Source organism: Mya arenaria, chromosome 3 (genome assembly GCF_026914265.1).
Source record: "Mya arenaria isolate MELC-2E11 chromosome 3, ASM2691426v1".
Taxonomy (NCBI): Eukaryota; Metazoa; Mollusca; class Bivalvia; order Myida; family Myidae; genus Mya; species Mya arenaria.
The window spans coordinates 71806702-71827819 of record NC_069124.1 but is presented as its reverse complement, the minus strand read 5'-3'; the positions used below and the strand labels follow the sequence as shown (position 1 = coordinate 71827819).

Sequence of the window (21118 nt, the reverse complement as noted above, 5' to 3'; positions counted from 1 at the left end):
GAACATTAAAACAAGCTGATTATCAACCTCATATGTTTAAGTGTTTCCACTTGATTTTGATTAACCATTTAATCGATTATTTAATTAAAACACCCTGACTATGTTTTCACAGTTTGCAAAAGCACTTAATTGACATTCAATGAGAAAACATGCCTGACCGCATACCTTATTAGCGGTGGTCATTCATTTATATTGATTAGTGAAATGATTAGGTTACATAAATGTTCAAGCAATATCACATTAATAATTAAATCATACTTAAATTATCAATACCTTAAAGTTAATAGTGTTAATAATCTGTGTCGTCATATTATCATGCTCTTCTCATGTATGTAAATAAAATGAAACTGCCAGAAGTAAAGGCGATGAACTTGAATGTTTGTGCAAATAAACTATTGAATTGAATTGAATGGCTTCATTATTTTATATCCTGATATTATTCATGACCTTTAAATATATCGTCCCATTGTAGTGTCATAAACTCTGTGATGTAGATGATACATAGCACAAGATCAGGGCATGGTGAATTTGCAGAAGATTTAAGATCGCAGTTTAGATTATTATTATTAAAATTTTTTATATGAAAGTCCACAAATTTAAGAACCCACAAAAAAAACACATGAAATTTCAAGCCCCCAAATATAAATGATTTCACAGTATATGCAAAACTTACCCAATACTGACAACACATAAATAATTACATATATTCATTAGTGTTTTTTCTTACCAGCAACAATACTAGAAATGAGAAATCTGAATATCACCAATGGTACACATGACATGAAAGTTTTTGATGCAGAAATGGCATTGAACATCAGCAGAAAAGCGAACCTATTGGAAACATTGCAACAGCTTACCTATTAGAGAAGCCTTCAAAGCCGACATCAACATTTTCTGCCATGGACACGACAAAGTTGTCACTATCACAAAGACACTGGTACACACAAGAGGCCAAGGCCACACTCAAGTTCCGCATGATGAGGACCGTGTGGAGCGGGCTAGCGAGGCCAGGCGGGCTGGTGAACTCTATCACAGAGTGGAGAAGGTCCTGGCTCAGACACTGTATGTGCTGGATGGGGTCCGCAGTGACGGTCTTACAGCTTGCAATGGCGGCAGACAGCAGGGGCAGGGTTGTTGGGAATGGCAAGGGAGACAATAACTGCTGGTGGGGCTTCTCCTGTTGTAACTCCTGCATACACAGAGAAAACGGTTCATGATTAATTACTACGTCTGTTAATCTAGCAAAGCCAAATAAGGAGATAATGTCACACATTGCATAATACAGTTAATAAATCCAATTGATGTAAAACTATTAGCATTGAGAGAAACATCAAAATGTTACAAGAATACAACTGATTTGCCTACCTGTAGCAGGAGAAGCAGCTCCATCTGTACAGATGCGATGCCCCCTCCAGCAGCCCCCTGTAACACACAGTAGGCTACCAGGGTTCGCAGCAGCTGGGAGTTCTGTCGAAGCCACTGTTTACGGTGACCCATACGCTCCATTTTGGCATCCAGGTCAAGTTTCTCCGACAAGATCACCTCGTGTAGAGTGGGCTTGAACATGGAAGACCTACCAGAGCCCTTACGAACCATCCCCTGTGGAGACGTTGGTCGTAGCTCTTCCTCGTCTGTTGGACCTCCTGTGAGAAAAAGCAATCATTAACTATAATGAAAATGTAATATTTATATAAATTAACAAAATAATAGTTACTACATACACAGAAAAACTACACCATAATTATGATCATTTTACATTGTAACTGCTAATATGAATAACTTTTGTATCTTATAATCTGATCAATTTAACTCTGAAAACTCATTTACTTGAAGCTTACATCATGCTAATAAAAGGCAGACAGTGAGCACTTACCATCATTTACAACGGTCCTGTCATCCTCGTTAGAGTCCAGGTCATCATCACCATAGTCGCATAATAACCGGAGAGCCTCCACCTCTCGCTCCAGCCAGATGTACACCTACACAAAGGCAAAACATTCATCTAGGTAATATTGTTAAGAGAAAGGAGCATTTATAATCTTCCTCAGGGTTCTTCAGAGCAATACATTCATTGTTCATATATTAAAACTACAAAAGCACAAGTCTTTCAAATTAAGCAACTTAAGGTGTTCACAAATTAAGTCATTTTGAGTCACAAATATAAGATACAAGATACTCTGTATATCTTTTGAACAGACTTAAAGTGAGGGAGCCTATGAAATATCACAGTTTCCTTACCTGGTACCTGAGCTGTCCCCCATCCACATTGAAGCTTTGAAGTGAGGAGAGTCTATGAAATATCACTGTTTCCTTACTCGGTACCTGAGCTGTCCCCCATCCACCTCTAAGCTTTAAAGTGAGGAGAGCCTATGAAATATCACTGTTTCCTTACCTGGTACCTGAGCTGTCCCCCATCCACCTCTTTTAAAGCTTTAAAATGAGGAGAGCCTATGAAATTTCACACTTTCTAGACCTGGTACCTGAGCTGTCCCCCATCCACCTCTTAGCTTTGAAGTGAGGAGAGCCTATGAAATATCACTGTTTCCTTACCTGGTACCTAAGCTGTCCCCCGTCCACCTCTAAGCCTTGAAGTGAGGAGAGCCTATGAAATATCACGGTTTCCTTACCTGGTATCTAAGTTGTCCCCCGTCCACCTCACCTCTAAGCCTTGAAGTGAGGAGAGCCTATGAAATATCACGGTTTTCTTACCTCGTACCTGAGCTGTCCCCCGTCAACCTCTAAGCCTTGAAGTGAGGAGAGTCTATGAAATATCACGGTTTCCTTACCTGGTGCCTGAGCTGTCCCCCATCCACCTTGAAGCTTTGAAGTGAGGAGAGCCTATGAAATATGAAATATAACCGTATCCTTACCTGGTACCTGAGCTGTCCACCATCCACCTCAAAGCCTGTGGAGAGTGTCTGCATTTCCTCCATCATCACCTTCAGGCAAGCGATAAACTTGTACTGCTGTGCAAATATGTCAACCTCCTGGCTACTCGAGCGCTTTTCACTCGGACATTTGATCGTACTGGAAGTCAATTCATCACCGGATTCCACTCCTGCCACCACTATACTTGGTATAGTGTCAGCTCCACCATTTATTGCATCATTTCTATTTTTAGCACTTTCAGTGTCACTATTTTCATCCTCACTTTCTGAAGAGCTGAAACCTAATTTAAGCTCATCATCATCATTATTGAACCTGGAGACAGGTGTTCCCCAATCTAATGCATCAGCGGTATCATTTAAACTAGTAACTGGTTGGCTCCAGTCAAATGTGTCTGCATTTTGAAGTTTGCTTGCCACAACAGGCTGACTCCAGTCCATTGACTCTGAACTTTGCACTTTGCCTGGATCATGGCCATTTGAAACAGTTTCACTAATATCTGACAGATTACCAGTATTTATACAAGCATCACTTTCACTTTTTGACATCTGAGACTCTACATCAATATCATCCTCAGGTAAAACAATACTGGGTAGTTTTGACAAAACTTCCAGAGCTAAAATTGGATTTCCATTTTTATAGTGAGCATGTGCTGTAGCAAAAAACAGTCTTCTTTCCATTGGAGTGACTCTGTCCACCACAGTCACAGTATCATCTTCAGGGCTTCCCACTATTGTCTGTTGTTTTGTAAACCCACTGATAACTTGTTTGTTCTTCAATATTGGACCCGCCATTGCGATCTTTTGTCGTATGAGGAGTGGGTGCGTGCGAAGATAGTTGTAGAAGTTGAACACATTGGAGATGGAATAGTTCTCTGAGTCTGAAGCACCAGTGATTGGTAAACCCGTATGTGTGTGCAGGAGGGTCTGCAGAGCATTCCTGGAATATAACCGTAAACTCCTTTGAACAGTGTAAAATCTAAACAAATAGACACTTGTATCATGACGTTACGGTAATCAATGAAACAATTATCTCTTATTTTCAGAGCAAAACAGAGAAAAGTCATTGAGAAATCTGAAATCATTTAAACTATTTAAACTATAAGACATTACTGGTGGCTGAGAATTGTATTTACTTATGTTCATGTCAGTACAAATTGTCTTCATTCAATTAACTGTGTATCTATTCATTGTATTATATTAGATAAAAAATATTTAGATTTAAAGTGTTTAAACAACTATATAGTTTACCTGTAGTCCTTGAAGAGCCAGTAAGTCATGCTCCTGAGGAAGGGGTCATGTGATTCTTTGAGGGTGGGGGCAGGGTTCCCGTGCTCATCCCGCCCCAGCACATGGTTGTAGAGGATCTTCTTCACGGGTGCACACATCATGTCCTCACCAGCAAACAGGCGACACACCACCAAGGCAAGCTGCAGGTCATGGAGCTTGTCAAGGATCACCTGTGGGAGAAGACATATTGATGGTTATGACCTTCATTACGAGCAGTACTAGTTGATTTCACTTCATGTTTTGAACAGATGCAAGGGGTAATGCCTGGCATGCATTTACCATTTGACAGTACATAAACATTCACAGCCATAGGCTCTCACTAAGGCTCCTAGTTTTAGACAATATGATATTTTAGCTCACATAAATATTTTCATTGATCACTTTTTTAATGTTTTTTCTTCTAGATTTTATTACAACAGTCCAAGGCAGACTCAAATCATGAAGTCTTGAACTTTAAATTCAGACTCAAGATTATGCCCCTACTGACCTCAATAGCATCATTGAGTGACCCAGCCAGCAAGAAGAACCCAGCTGCATGCTCAAACCTTTGTTTGCCCAGTAGGTCAAAGGCATTTTTCAGGGCTGCCTTTCTCCAGCGGTTCTGGGTGAAGTCATTGCGGAAAAACTCTGACATTTTTTTCTTCTCTGTTGACCTGAAAAAAGAAATAAAACTGTTTACCTCTTAGTATGTAGTTATGTGCAATACAAGATAAATTCATAACTATACTTAACTCAATATATAAAACATGCAATATCCAAGCTTAATGAATATTTTTTCCTGTTAAATTTCAATTTTCCTGTAGCTGTCTATAACTTTAATCACAATTATACTAATGGTGACAATATTCTTAAAGCAAGTTTTACTCTACACACTTAAGTAGTCCCAGAGGACAATTTTCTTCCTGATGGCTAGTTTAACTCTACACACCTAAACAGTCCCCAGAGAACATTTTTCTTCCCCATGGCTAAGTAGAACAGGGCAGCATCCATCGGGTCTTTTTTTGCTTGGAACGCTTCCTTTGCAAGTTTCTCTATGCAGTGTCTGAGGACGTTTATGTTGGTCACCCACCAGCCAGCTCCGTACGTCCGCAAGTCAGGCCACGTTAGACATGAACCCGTGATTGGGATCAGAGACAATAGCTCCTGGAAAGAAGGGATTTTAAAAAGCAAGGAAAGATTTCTTAAATTGGATTTTTTTTACATTTTTAATTAAAAGCTATTTAAAGCTTAAAATGACTTGTACATTATTATCACTTCAAGGTTCATGCACATCAAACATGTACATAGTAAGCTTCTGTGAAAATTAGTATGCTATCAATACCTCAGTAGCCTCAGAATGGAATGCCCAGACGAGGTTGAATGTCTTGAGTCCCTGTTTAACGAGTGTAATCCTCTGTACGGGGGGCAGAGATCGGACCAGGTAGTGATAGTGCCGCATGGCCAGCAGGAACCGCAGACCACAGTCATCCAGTGTCTCTGCAGTGTGGGCACTACTTGTCTGACTGGCATCTAGGTTAAGCAAATAAACTGCATAAATTGATCTTACAATATAACAAGAGCTGTCACAGTATGTGACGAATGCCCCCGAATGTGACATTGACCTACGAACAAGGTCAGTACATGAAAAGTTGATCTTGCCTTTACTTGTCAAATACATATGGCAAGTTATTTTAAATTGCCTCTGAACATAAAAAAATACCACCCATACTTGACAACCTACACTGTTATGTCCTTATATTCAGAATTCCCTTGTGAATAAACACTTAGTGTATCTTTCACCTTAGAGGTAGGGACACGGGTCTTGCACACGACACTTCGTCTTGGTATGTGGAACACATGTAGCAAGTGATTTTAAAATCTGTCCATAAAAAGGAAAGTAACAGCCCTGACACGACAACCTAAACTCTATGTCCTTATATGCAGCACTCCATTGTGAATAAACACTAAGTGTGACCTTGACCCTTGAGGTAGGGACACGGGTCTTGCACGCGACACCTCGTCTTGGTATGTGGAACACATGTGGCAAGTTATTTTAAAATCTGTCCATACAAGGGGAAGTTACAGCCCGGACACGACAACCTATACTCTATGTCCTTATATGCAGCACTCCATTGTGAATAAACACTATGTGTGACCTTGACCTTTGAGGCAGGGACACGGGTCTTGCACGCGACACGTCGTCTTGGTATGTGGAACACATGTGGCAAGTTATTTTAAAATCTGTCCATACAAGAGAAAGTTACAGCCCGGACACGACAACCTATACTCTATGTCCTTATATGCAGCACTCCATTGTGAATAAACACTATGTGTGACCTTGACCTTTGAGGCAGGGACACGGGTCTTTCACGCGACACGTCGTCTTGGTATGTGGAACACATGTGGCAAGTGATTTTAAAATCTGTCCATACAAGAGAAAGTTACAGCCCGGACACGACAACCTATACTCTATGTCCTTATATGCAGCACTCCATTGTGAATAAACACTAAGTGTGACCTTGACCTTTGAGGTAGGGACACGGGTCTTGCACGCGACACGTCGTCTTGGTATGTGGAACACATGTGGCAAGTTATTTTAAAATCTGTCCATACAAGGGAAAGTTACAGCCCGGACACGACAACCTAAACTCTATGTCCTTATATGCAGCACTCCATTGTAAATAAACACTAAGGGTGACCTTGACCTTTGAGGTAGGGACACGGGTCTTGCACGCGACAGGTCGTCTTGGTATGTGAAACACATGTGGCAAGTTATTTTAAAATCTGTCCATACAAGGGAAAGTTACAGCCCGGACATGACAACCTATACTCTATGTCCTTATATGCAGCACTCCATTGTAAATAAACACTAAGGGTGACCTTGACCTTTGAGGTAGGGACACGGGTCTTGCACGCGACACATTGTCTTGGTATGTGAAACACATATGGCAAGTTATTTTAAAATCTGTCCATACAAGAGAAAGTTACAGCCCGGACACGACAACCTATACTCTATATCCTTATATGCAGCACTCCATTGTGAATAAACACTAAGTGTGATCTTGACCTTTGAGGTAGGGATACGGGTCTTGCACGCGACATGTCGTCTTGGTATGTGGATCACATTTGGCAAGTTTTTTAAAAATCTGTCCATACAAGGGAAAGTTACAGCCCGGACACGACAACCTATACTCTATGTCCTTATATGCAGCACTCCATTGTGAATAAACACTAAGTGTGACCTTGACCTTTGAGGTAGGGACACGGGTCTTGCACGCGACACGTCGTCTTGGTATGTGGAACACATGTGGCAAGTTATTTTAAAATCTGTCCATACAAGGGAAAGTTACAGCCCGGACACGACAACCTATACTCTATGTCCTTATATGCAGCACTCCATTGTAAATAAACACTAAGGGTGACCTTGACCTTTGAGGTAGGGACACGGGTCTTGCACAGGACAGGTCGTCTTGGTATGTGAAACACATGTGGCAAGTTATTTTAAAATCTGTCCATACAAGGGAAAGTTACAGCCCGGACACGACAACCTATACTCTATGTCCTTATATGCAGCACTCCATTGTGAATAAACACTAAGTGTGACCTTGACCTTTGAGGTAGGGACACGAGTCTTGCACGCCACACGTCGTCTTGGTATGTGGAACACATATGGCAAGTTATTTTAAAATCTGTCCATACAAGGGAAAGTTATAGAGCCGGCCGGCCGGCCGGCCGGACGGACGGACGGACGGACGGTGCGATTTTAATATGCCCACCTTCGGGGGCATAAAAAGTTCACTTTGAATACCCAAGGGTGTTAAACAAAACCTGTGGCGTCTATACACAGCTTGTACAATCATTATGTTTAAAAGTTAATAAATTTCCCTAAGCTACTTCGACCACAGCCCTGGCATGTGAAAGTTCACACTAAATGTTGTTTTTTATCACTTGTGCAAACATTCCTTTGACTAATGTAAAAGTTAAGAAATGTAAAGAGTTAACATACTTTGAGGTTCAAAGCTCTCAGCAAAGTCTGTCTTGGTCTGTGCGACGGTGTCAGCGAGGGCAAGCAAGTACATCTGGTCCTGGCCAGAGAGCCCAGGTAGGTGCATGTGGGTCAGATGGTTACCCAGGAGCCCAGCCTGGCTCACACTGAAATGGTAGGGGTTGGCGTTTAGGCCCATCCCTGAGGATGACACTGTCCGCCCAATCCTGGGCTTGTCTTCCACTGATGAGGAGAGGACGTCTGTGTTCAGCTCATCATCATCAAACACACTGGAGTTAAAGAGGTCCTTATAGTTAGCCTTCTCTCCTGCAGACTGTCCAGCTACAGATATATCAGTCTGGGTTTTGTCATTGTCAGCTGCCAGTAGGGAGTACAGTGGCAACAAGGGTATTGAGTTGATTTCTACATAGTCCAGCGTCACTTCCTCATTCAACACTGGCTTTTCCCCAGGGCTGGCTGCAGAGACAGACATGGTCCTCTGTCGGAATAGAAGATTATCATCCAAGTTGATTTCATCCACATTAGTGACATGGTTGTCTGCCCTGCCAACTATACACCTAACCAGGTGGGCGAATATGGCTTTGACACGGCGCACCTTGCCAAAGTATAGTAGCTCCATAAGGGACTTGGGGTGGTACTGGGGTAGGACAGGATTCGCCTGGTGAGCGGCCTCAAACAGCCCAAGCTCATGTATCACAGTTAGACTTATTGTACTCTCACTCCTCTCCAGTGTTGCTTTACTTGCCTTCTTGCGTAGATTAGCAGTACTTCTTGTAGAGTCTTTTTTAAACAGTGTTGAAGCGAATTTCTTAAAATTAGGTACTGAGACAGAGCTTTTAATTGAGGGTAAACTTTTTTTGCTTTGTATCTGAGCTTCTCTCGCAAGGTCTAATGTGGAAAAGTTTCTATCCTCCAGATTTCTATCATCTGGACCATCTATATTATCTACTCCACCTCCAATTCCGTCAAAAGTCTGCGAGTACCTCCACTGAGAGTACACATGCATTTCATTGTCCATGCCCACGACCAGTATCCCACCCCGCACCCAGGAAATGTGCATAGGTAAGGGAGGTAAGCCATCAGCTGTCGTCAAATCAATAGTCCGCAGTTTCATCCACTGTAATACCTCTTGGACATCGTCTACTACCATAGACTTCGACTTTTGTAACATTGCCCTCCTTCCGGCTGGGCGGTCACTGAGAGGCATCCTTCCACCGGAGTCTGTTAGGGTTGTAGTTCCTGGACTGTTTTTGTCATCAGCGTTCTCTTTCTTGGACTCCTGGACGATGTCATTAGAGACCTGGGCGTACATAATGATTTTGGAGCCAACACCGACTGTGAGGATGTGGGAGCCGTCCTCTGTCGACACCCAGTCTAGCTGTACCAGGTGCTTCTGATGCATTATGTCCAACTGGAAGCATACAAGAGCGAGTGAACTTCAGTTTATTAGTAAACAAATACTGGTCTAGTATGTAGCAAAATTTATTCACACAATTAACTTCTATAAGGATAGAATTCTTCACAGTAACTTCTTCAATAAATCTAGAAACATAGAAAATTCTCCTTGTTTTGATTTTAACTACAGTCAAACCTCCATGGCTCGATATTCTAGGGACCGGCTAAAACACTTCGAGCCTCGAGAATATCGAGCCAAACGGGATTGCTTACAGGATGTTATTTTTTTATTCGTTACAAAAAGTCTTGTTAACCTTGTTTGTTATTGGCTACGCTTTCTCCGTAAGAGAAGAGAAGAGTACTTTTTGGACTTAGTTACACATCATAGTGTTCGTAACATGAATTATTCGATACTAAGAAAATATCATTTGATTTTTTTTTATTTATTAAAAAAGTTTATACAAGCGAAAACAACAAACAAGCAATTTTAAACAGTGAGTAACACAAACATAGCTTATAAGTTGTATCAAAATGCATTGAAATTTATACATGGATAAAAATAAGAGACAGAACTAAAAGTGATGGCATCTTTATCCAAACTGTTAAACCATTAAAATTTGATAATAATTATAATAAAATAAAGTGATTTTTATCCTTGTGCTAAATAAAGCCAAGCAAACAAATCAAGGTGTGAGATTCTTACTTGAACCCGCAAAAATGACATCGACCAAAGCAAACAAAACAAAGTGTGAAATTCTTACTTGGGACCGCGAAAATGACATCGAGTGTGGATAAATAACGACCCTCAAAATATCGAGCCATCCGATCGAAATTTATATGAACATAGAGTAAAAAAAATCGGTCCGTTTAATCTGGTTCTAGCCAACGAGGATATCGAGCCATGAGATATCGAGCCAACGAGTTTCGACTGCATAAAATTTAAATACATCACATTATCCATAGAATAACTTAAACTTCATTAAAGCAAATACATGGGTGAAAGTTTGAATTTTTCAAAATACTGAAAATAGGGTGTTTACATAGGGAAATGCCATTTTTACAATACATTATATAGGATAAATATTTTCCAAAATACTGAATTCAGTATCAATACTGAAAACTTTCACCCATGCAAATACAGAAAAATAGGGCCAACTCCAATCCATGATTGATCTGCCCTGACCTTGTCTTGATGGTCCTCCTGCTCTTTCCTGGCCACAGTAAGGGCAGACAGACTAGGCACACTCTTGGTGCGGCACATGGAGATAAGGTTGGCAGCAAGGGGCAGGGACGGGGAACTCTCTGTATCGCTTTGGTGCTGCTCCGGGCTGCATGTCTCAAGGTCAAGGTCAACGTCCACATGACTTTCTGGGATACGGATGTTCTTGAGCTCTATTGTATCTTCTGCTACCCACTGGGAGCCACCTAGATTTTAACAGAACTTTATCAAAGACACAAACTTGATGATTATGTTTTCTTCTTTTCTACTAATTTAAAATAATGATCTTTTGCAGTAGGCAGTCTACTGATGATTTAATGATAAAAAAAACAATGATCCATATGGCATCCACTGTCAAAGTGTTTTTACTTTCATTTTCCCCCCTTTTAATGTAAACTCCTGTCATTTTCTAAAATTTTAGGATCAGCTCATAATCTGTAGCTTAAAAACATAACATCATTCAACTCCAGGCGCCCACTTCCATTGAAATTGATATTTATATTTCTTTAACCTATACATACCCGTAGATTCGCACTCATAGATGACAACACAGAGGTTGAAAAAACGCCTGTTGGGGACATTGCCCTTAGGTTTGTGGGATGTGCTTCTGTAGGCCACCGCCACTCTCCCAGTGTACGCGCAACTCACTGTCAATGGCTTACCTGAGAAACAGGCATCATAATACAGCATTATCAATGTATAAAGAAAGTGTAAGTACAATATGAAAATACCAATTTCAACATGTATTGTCTTAAACAGCTTATTGGTAGGAAAAAGGTTACATTAATAACAACAAAACATTTAAGAATGCACAATTAATGAAGCTTAAACAATTTTCAACAGTTTGTAGCCTAAATGTTGCATAGATGTCCAATCAACCACAGAAATGAACATCCCAGCGAACGTACCAGGTATGTGTATATCACTGAACTTGTCGTCGCGGTACATGGGTGTCCAGGGCACCCAGTCATACTCTGTGTCAGGCATAACGTTCATTACGGCGGAGAGACGTCGCTGTCGCCTCACCCCATCTTCCTCCTCCACCCCGTACTCAAATGTCTTCCGGCTCAAGGTACGGCCCGGGGACATCCCCCCTATATTGTACAGTGGGGTGGCCAGGGACTGTGTCTCACACCGCCAGAACCTAGGAAATGTGAAAAACATCTACGGTTAAGACAGTTGAAGAATGATCAAATCCTGTCATCATTTAATGGCATAGTCCTTTATTCTTTTTTAATAAGACTACCTTGGGAATTATCAATTTATTGCATTATCCATCTGTACTGGCAGTTACAATGCAGTCAGGTGCAAGACATACTGGATACATAGAGGCTGAGCTCAGACTGCTTTCTTCTTAAACTAAATGTCTACAATATAATATTTCATTCCCTACCTGACATATCCATCTGTGCAGGCAGTGACCAGGAGGTACGGTGCTAAACATGCAGGATAGACGGAGGCCGAACTTAGATGGCCAGCAGCCACAGTGGCACTACGGACTTCCACACCGTTGGGCACTGGCAGCAGCTGCTGCTTCACCTACAATATGGGAAGCATTGAACTGGCACACTTCATATAGAAGAAAATGAGAGATGTAGCAAGAACTAAATGGTGCATTGTCATACCTACAAACCATATATATCATTTTTATCAAATTGTAACTGTTATCTGATTGTAAACACAATTTTTATCAAATTATAAACTCATCTCAAGAATAAATGTACACATCCATACCTTGGTGGTTGAGACGAGCAGTTTGGTGGTGACAGGTTTAGGGAGGTCAGGCGTATCAGGGCGAGATGGTGGGTTGGAGCAGTCCTCACTGACCAGAGTGTAGTCCAACATGTAACGCTCATTCATGCCTGAAATATAGCATAGACAGGTAACACTGAATCACTCTTTAATACAATCACTTAAACACAGCTACAAGAATTGAGGTTACTGCAATTTGTTCTAACTCCAAGAGCTGGTTTTTTTTCGAAATCTTACATATAATTAATTGCTCCTTTACAAGAAAATAGCTTTAATAGTTATGCATCACTAACACTATGATTTCTCTTATATAAAAAAAAAAAAAATAGTAATAATATTTTTGAACAATAAGCTCCTAAAATTCTTATCCACACATATACTCACCATCATTGGGCATTGAGCCCATCATAGAAGAAGCAATGGTGATTTTCCACATGTGAAGTGTGGAGCTGTAGTCAGCATTCTTCCCCAGAACAACCAAGAAGAAGGTCTCTTCAAAGGAGCCGATGTGACGCAGGTCAACGATAGGGTCCTTTTTGTCTCCTTTGACAGAGCTCTTTCCCGTGACGAGGGGTTCCTGGAACACGTGCAGTAGCTGGTTCTCCATCCACATCTGGAAATGCGCAATCATGTCTGATATGTTCATATTTTTTTATTTTTTTTTGTCTTCGATATCTTTGTTCTATCCTACTGCAAACACATTTCCAATAGGAAAAATCTCAGGGAGAGATTGTGAAGCTTTACTATCACTCCAATGATCCTCAAATATGTCATATTATTCATTGGTTTGTGAATGTCACCTTGTCATTTATGATAACATTAAAAAATCCAAATTATGGTAACATCCTTTTGATATAACAGTACAATTCAAAAGAAGACAATGCAAATCTACATGTATATGAACAAAATCCTCCCACTCCCTACCTGTTGTGCATCAGTGAAAGCCTCGAGCTCTATGATACACCCAGGGCGGGATGATGACTGTACACTGACGATGTTGAACAGCTCTGCGGGCGGCTCCTGTGCCTCTGCACTGTACCCCGAACTTGACATACTGTAGAAACTCATCACCTGTAACCGCAATGGTTTATACTAGTCTCATACACATTCAAACAGCATTCGTAGAATACTCATATTTTCATTATTCCTAATGATTTTTAATTGTTTGCTGTCACCTCAAAGAAAGAAAAATTGGGATAAGCTCATAATCTGTAGCTTAATGAAACTGGCCCAACTTTCTCGAAACTTCTTAAGCTTTACAGGCTTTACAGGCTTAAGTAGCTTATTTCAAATCGACAAAACACATACATAAATGTGATTTTGGTAAATAAAATAAGGTCATTTCAATATTAGTAAAAGAAATTCCCATCTTAGGTGGAATAACTCTTAATGGAGTTAGTATTACGCAAATTATAGACAAAGAGAAATAGTAAGATAAGCTTAATCCTGTTATAAGGGTCTTGCGAAATTGGGGCCTGATGATTGATAACCAAAGATGATTTAATAACATTTCATGGTCATAAAACAGACCTCATTGAAAACTTCATGTTCAAGATAATATCCATAATCCTATTTTATACTGAAATTATAAAGACAAAATTTCAAGTTTTACATTTTCATCTTTTTTGGGGGTCATCTCCATGAGAAGTGATCTGGCATCAATGACAGCCTGGTATAATCTCAGACAGTCTCCGTCGGATGCCACAAACAAAGTACTGGGAGAGTTACTGTAGGGGCCAAGTATGGTGCTGGAAAGTAAAATATGACATACAGACTGAATCAAAGATTATAAACTAAATGTAGATGTTTTGTGGGTTGAGTATTACCAAGAAAATGATATTTATCTACTCTTTTCACACATCACACAGATTAACACTACAGTCCAGCACAGACCCCCACAATGAGCAATACAGGAGACTGAAATAGACTACATTTTGTTTACCTTGGGAGTAGTGTTGGCACCCAGGCCACATTGCTGAATGCTGTAATGTTGCTGGAGTTGATCTTGGCAAGCTCCACAATTCCTCCTGACTTAGACAATGGTCCTACTGGGTCCACACGCCATAGAATGAGCTCATTGCAGTACACAAAACCTGACTCCTGGTCATCCAAGTCTTCCTCATCCACTTCTTCAAAGCTCTGGTCATTCTTTGTGAAATTTGTGGCTGACCGGTGTTGTGAAGTGGTTATCAGAAGAGGTAGAACGGGGTGACATGTGGCGCTGTTTGTTCTAAATCTATGACCACACGCTCTTGATACATGTGCTACACTTAATACAGTCTTAAATCTAGATTCCTCAGAAAAACTGATCTGCCATTGGTTTAGCGAGCCATTTGAATGTTTTGTGATCATGAGGACGCTTGGAATCAACATGTTGTCATTCTGGCCAGGCGAAGATTTCCCCATTGCAGCAGAAGATTGTTTTGAGCCTATATCCGATCGTGATGAATCATGCTCGCTCATCTTCATGGCGGACTTGATGTCCATCTTACTGTAGTTACAGTACATAAGGGGTGTGCTCTCCATGGATCGTGCATCTGGGATTGGGAAGGCATGGGGAAGGCGGGACGAGAAGCTCACTTGGGCCTGACGGAATGTGTATGGCGTGTACTCATCCAACCAATCTACATGCCTGGAAGGTTTAAAAACAAGAGCTGTCACTGTTAAGTGACAAATGCCACCAATATGGTACGCAAGTGTGATGCAAAGGTCATTTAGAAAAAGGGAAATAATAACAATGAAATGTCTGGATAAAGAAATAAATATTTATGAACAAGTGGAATATATAAAAACACTAATTGCTTCTAATTGATGTTTGGAACACCACATGAGGCGCATGAAAATTAATAAATACCATCCATACTTCACAACCTACACAATTATGTCCTTATATGCAGCATTGCATAATGAACTAAGTGTGACCTTGACCTTGGAGGAAGGGACACACGACACATTATCTTGAAATGTATAACACGTGTGGCAAGGTATTTTAAAATTTGTCCAAATGAGAGAAAATAACAGCCCGGACACAACAACTAATACTCTGTGTCCTTATATGCTGCATTTTAGTTTAAGCGTGACCCTGATTTTAGAGGAAGGTACACGGGTCATGCACGCAACACATTGTCTTGGTATGTGGAGCATATGTGGCAAGTCATTTTAAATTTTGTCCATACAAGAGAAAGCTACAGCCCAGAGAAGACCACCTATACTCTATGTCCTTATAAGCAGCATTGCATTGCTAACAAACCTAACAAACCACATTGACCTTAAATGTAGGGATACATATCTGGCAAGTTATTTTAAAATCTGTCCTTACATGACAAAGTTACAGTTCTTACACAAGAAATTGAGCTTGATGCACAGACGGATGGACGGTGTGAATTTAATTTTGGATTTCTGGAACATAAAAATGTTAACAGGAATATCTCATGAACAAAAAAAATGCATTAATGTTAAGCTGTTACAAATCCTCAATGACTTAAGCAACTGCTACATACCACATAAGGAAGCTGCCATCAACTGGATGTACACAGAACAACATGTCGGCATTCTGGTGCCAGACTTTCAACAAACACTCTATACGCCGATCTATACTGTCTAGTGAGGGAGTCTGAAACAAAGAATGGTTCATTCATTTAAAAATCAATTTAAATTCTTCAATATACCGGTAACACAGCAAACAGATGATTACTGATATCAATAATACATTACAATAGTGTTTCTAAGGAAATGAACTCGTTTAGTCCTAACAGTAAATAAAATAATTATATAGAAATAATTTCCATTTGATTATGTCAGTTTATATAGAAATAATTTTCCATTTGATTATGTCAGTATTTGTAGCGTAGGTAGCATAGTTCCCTGAGTTAATAGACTGGACTATGCTATGTATTTGAGTAAGAATAGTTTTGGTTTACTTCAACCCACCCTCCCACTTCCCATTAAGCAGTGTACAATCATGGTCTTGAAGTACTTTTGCAGAAATTGTGAATGAATTGAAAATTGCCATGGGGGTTAAACACTTAATAAGAGATATTTTCCCTTATCCTTAAGGTGTGTGGTACAGTTTTCTGTAAATACAATTAAAACCATAATTAAGTCACATTTAAGAGAAAATGGTGGTTGTTAACTCTGATTGAATGCATAAAATAATTGATAATGGCAATTCTGATGTTTTAATGTACTTAAGTACTGATTTTTACCTAAGAAAATGACTGAAGCTTGATTCATATTTGCTATAACTGTTTCACAATCAAGTTCAATCTATTAGTAATTTGTATAAAATAAACAAAAAGAACATTAAAATAAACCCAGCGTTTCAAGATAAAGCCCTGCCATTACTCACATGTGACTCTGGGGAAGATAGGGGGTCAGAATGGTCCGATATGATGCTGCCAATACTGTTGCTATGGAAACCAAGCCCTTCCCGCGTCTTGGCCTTGCTGTTCCGGAATGCTGTTTGCCGTTTCTTCTTCCAGTGACCTTTTACACAGAATGAGATAAGTGTGCACAATATGATGCTCAACTGGAATTAAGAGGAGTACTTTCAAGAGAAAAGTATTTGCATAAGAAACATTCACATTAATTTACTCATGTTCACTCTTAGTATTTCACATGTCTAACATATGAACTCATAGTATACTAAGCTTAGAAATATATTCATACCACTGACATACTGAATGATATGCATATTCATAAAAGTTTATATTATCTGTGTATTATTTAAGGTCCAATTCAAAGTTATACACAAGTATTTTTCAAGGATTATTTCCTTCTGCACATGTAAGTTACCATTCTCATCGGGTTCCTCATGACCGTTATCACTATCGGAGTCTGACTGGATGGTTGGACTGTGGATCCCGTGGTGCTCAGAGTCGTGGTCTTCATACAGTCCATACTTGTGCATCTCCTGAAAAATTGACCTGTAGTATTCACGAATATGATTGAGCAGGTGTTCAAATTCGATAAGGAATATTAGTTTTTTTAAAAGATATTCTTTAATTATCTTACCCAGTGTGTGTATACCACATGATAAATTACTTTATATGTGCTACGTCGGAAGGCAAAATTTTGCTTAAAATGAACACTTAAAACAAAGATAACTTTTCTTTTACTTCACCATTTTAAATGAAACAAAGGGCAGTCTATGCCGCTTAAGGAGTCCTGCCTTCGTTTTATTACCGGAGTTTGATAAGGTGATTAGTTTTATCAAACACTTCCATAAACCTGTTCCCAAATTAATGTTTTGACAGTGCTCCGTCAGACGGCCGTATTGAGAAAAGTATTGAGAAAAGTTTTAAGAAATTTGTGTAGTTATTTCAAAATCCTTTAAGCCATTCAAAAGAAAAGACCTTGACCTTAAACTGAGCTGGTTGAAACATGTTCTATGCACATTGCCTCTGTATGGTGAACATTCGTGATTAATTATTTCAAATTCCTTTAAGTGGTTCAAGAGATATCGAACAGACTATGAAATGTAGTCATATGACCTTTGACCTGTAAGTGTGATCTTGAGCTTGAACCAAGCTGGTTGTAACATGCACATTGTCTCAATATGGAGAACATTAGTGATTAGTTATTTCAAAAACCTTGAAGTGGGTCAAGAGATATGGAGCAGACATGATTTGTGACAGAAAGACGGCTGAACCTCCATCATTTCTTGTTTATGTGGTTAACCCTTCTTTAGAAATAGCCCCTAAAACATGTATTTTTATGTGTTTTTTTCAATATAAAATATTACCAAATGAACTGCTAACCCAAAAGGAAACAACCCCAAAACACCCATAGGTTGGCCTGGACAGACAGACAGACAGATGGACAGTAACCTTGAGCAAAAACAATGTCTCCCCATTTATGGGAGGGACATAAAAAATGCCACAAGGAAGATCAAACTTAAATACAGTCGAAACTTGTTGGTTGATATCTCATGGCTCCATATCCTCGTTGGCTCGAACCTGATTAAAAGGACTGATTAATTTTCACTCTTTGTTCATATAAAATTCGATCAGATGGCTCGATATCTTGAGGGTCGATATTTCTCCACGCTTGATGTCATATTTGCGGACCCAAATAAGAATTTCACACTTTGTTTTGTTTGCTTGGGTCGATGTCCCTTTTAGGTAAGATTTTCATACCTTGATTGGTTTGCTTGGCTTCATTTAGCCTAAAGCTCTAATCGAGTAAAATTGAGTTATTGGTATTATAATTATCATCAAATTTAAATGGTTATACTGTTTGAGCAAACATGCCATCACTTTAAGTCCTGTATCTAATTGTTATCGTTATCCATAAATACATTTTAATGCATTTTGATAAGGCGACATTCACATAAAATATTGCGCTGAATATTTTTGTAAATGGATGAATTCTTACAAATTTCAAATGCTGAGCAATCTAGAGAGGGACCCGGTACAACCTGGGGTATCTAGATCGGCAACCTCAAAGGTTTCTGCCTTAGACATTAAAGGGTCAAAGTAAAAACTAACTGTTAAATAATACTTAAGGGACAAAGAGAAACTGTTAAATAATATCTTGAGAATATGAGGCCATAATGGCTGTTGAGAGTAGACTTCGGCATTCCGCAGAATAGTCTTTCAACTTGGTTGAAAAACAAATACCAAATTAAATCCAGGTTCCTCGCCGGTATTACAGAGCCCAAAGTAAGCGAGCTTTTTCTCTTGCGGAGATAGCGTAGCAAATAACAAATGAGGTAAACATGACATTTTGCAAAGAATCAAAGAAAAAATCACATTCTGTAAGCAATCCTGCTTGGCTCGATATTCTGGAGGCTCGAAGTATTTTGGCAAGTCCCGAAAATATCGAGCCAACGAGTTTCGACGGTAAATATAAACAAGTTTAGTAAAAATAGGAAAAGAAATGATTAAATAAGAAAGCAAACAAGGTCCATTTGCTCAAAATTTAAACTAACAAAACTCCAGTTACATGTAAAGTGTGTGAAATGTTACCTGAAGTATCTTCTCTGACTCCATGGTGAAGTGTAGTTCCTTGTTGTTAAGCCAGTGCAGCTGGAATGTGTGTTTGTCCCCCGCTCTCCGACTCACCACTGGTGCCAACGGAATGTCTGTTCAGATAGTACAATGTAAAGATTACTAGCTTTAAACTTTTACCCTTAACTTCTTTCCTCATTTACGAAGAGTAGAAATAGTTTTGCACTACAATCTCATTACACATTCAGACCAAAGAAACCCTAGCAGTTTATGTAGAAGTAGCTACCTCTGGTCTTTACAATGGTATAAATGTTTGTTTTACTTTTAAAAATGACAATGTGCATCACACTGTATTGGCAAAAGTCTTAAAAACCATGCAATATTACCTAAATATTTAAGATTGTTCTGGAAGTTTCATTTCTTAAAAGATTTTCATGTGTTCATCTCCTTTAAAACAAAAGGTTTCGGCCCCTTCACTAGGCCCCCAAAACAGGACTGTTTCAATACTTATTGCCTCATACCAGTTTCTGGGTTGATGCTGGCCGCGAGGTGAAAGTGTATGGCGGGGACAACCCCGTTCTGGTGGATATAGAACTTGTGGAAATCATGGGAGCTTGCCACACTCGACAAACTTGGCATGGACATCACCGTCTCCGGACCAAACTTCACATGCTTCCGACGCTTGTGGATTGCATGTCTGGTATAGAAGGCTTCAAGTTCCTTACATGTATTTTGGTGACAGTATTTACAAGGTCAAACATAAAACGCTTTATGGTTATACATTTAAATATATGAGTGCATTGTTTAAAACATGCATAATAATGATACACAGAGACTAAATCATAGCTTAAATCATACAACAATGTAGGTTTAGCTCAGAATAAAATACATGTACGGAACTTAAATAATGTCATTTTTGTACTATTCTATCTGTTCTAGCTATATCATATTACCACATGCTTCTATCAGTATCCAGTTTTGCAATTACATATCTATATTTCTACATATTTACTAAATAAGCTTTATTCAATTAATTAATATGACTTAAAAAATGTATATAATTCAGTATTTTTCATTTTCTTTCAGTACAAACACGACTGTAATTGTCTTAAAACAATATCAAGAAACAAAACGTTTCATTTTAAAATAGAGACAATCATATACAGTAGCCTAAAAATCTAATGATGGTGATGCAAGAAATTTTTCTTCTTAACTCTTCTCTTGTAAATACATGTAATTTATATTATCTATTGTGTGTTTCTGCTGCAGATTGAAACATCCAACCCAAGGCCATGCAGTGAGCCCAAGGGTTGGATATTGCAATCCATGCCTGAATGACTCATTGATCTTTTTTTTAATAATCTGACATTGGTTAGTTAAGTCATCCAGCAGTTGAAGTCAAATTGTTTCTATACAGTTAATGTTTTTGACAATTATTGATTTAAATTTTAAATAAACATCTTGCATAATTATATATCTAATTGCACTTTAGGCGACTTTAAAGTAGTTGCTTTCTTTTCTTGTTCACTCGCCCCTTCTTTACTCCGCCGCGTAAATTTCATTGAGAAATCCAGAAAACTTGGCGATGAGCTTGCAAAAAGCTTGCTTACTTATAAATTCTCTTTACTTGTTGAATGCATTT

The 21118-nt window shown here is 39.2% G+C and overlaps 1 protein-coding gene across 3 annotated transcripts in view; it reads right to left on the bottom strand.

The window, feature by feature from the left end:
- LOC128227023 (dmX-like protein 2) overlaps positions 1 to 21118 on the bottom strand; it is a 65424-nt gene that overhangs the window by 24367 nt on the left and 19939 nt on the right. For all 3 annotated transcript variants that reach the window (XM_052937185.1, XM_052937186.1, XM_052937187.1), the window contains 23 exons: positions 19998 to 20173; positions 19495 to 19610; positions 17321 to 17438; positions 16875 to 17011; positions 16027 to 16139; positions 14469 to 15158; positions 14139 to 14274; positions 13451 to 13597; positions 12911 to 13139; positions 12509 to 12636; positions 12168 to 12313; positions 11683 to 11918; positions 11296 to 11436; positions 10739 to 10980; positions 8161 to 9571; positions 5497 to 5684; positions 5104 to 5318; positions 4663 to 4828; positions 4137 to 4345; positions 2871 to 3825; positions 1874 to 1979; positions 1366 to 1643; positions 858 to 1189 (listed from right to left, as the gene is read on the bottom strand). In XM_052937185.1, coding sequence (XP_052793145.1) covers positions 858 to 1189; positions 1366 to 1643; positions 1874 to 1979; positions 2871 to 3825; positions 4137 to 4345; positions 4663 to 4828; positions 5104 to 5318; positions 5497 to 5684; positions 8161 to 9571; positions 10739 to 10980; positions 11296 to 11436; positions 11683 to 11918; positions 12168 to 12313; positions 12509 to 12636; positions 12911 to 13139; positions 13451 to 13597; positions 14139 to 14274; positions 14469 to 15158; positions 16027 to 16139; positions 16875 to 17011; positions 17321 to 17438; positions 19495 to 19610; positions 19998 to 20173 — 6615 coding nt within the window. The remainder of the gene's footprint in view (positions 1 to 857; positions 1190 to 1365; positions 1644 to 1873; positions 1980 to 2870; positions 3826 to 4136; positions 4346 to 4662; positions 4829 to 5103; positions 5319 to 5496; positions 5685 to 8160; positions 9572 to 10738; positions 10981 to 11295; positions 11437 to 11682; positions 11919 to 12167; positions 12314 to 12508; positions 12637 to 12910; positions 13140 to 13450; positions 13598 to 14138; positions 14275 to 14468; positions 15159 to 16026; positions 16140 to 16874; positions 17012 to 17320; positions 17439 to 19494; positions 19611 to 19997; positions 20174 to 21118) is intronic.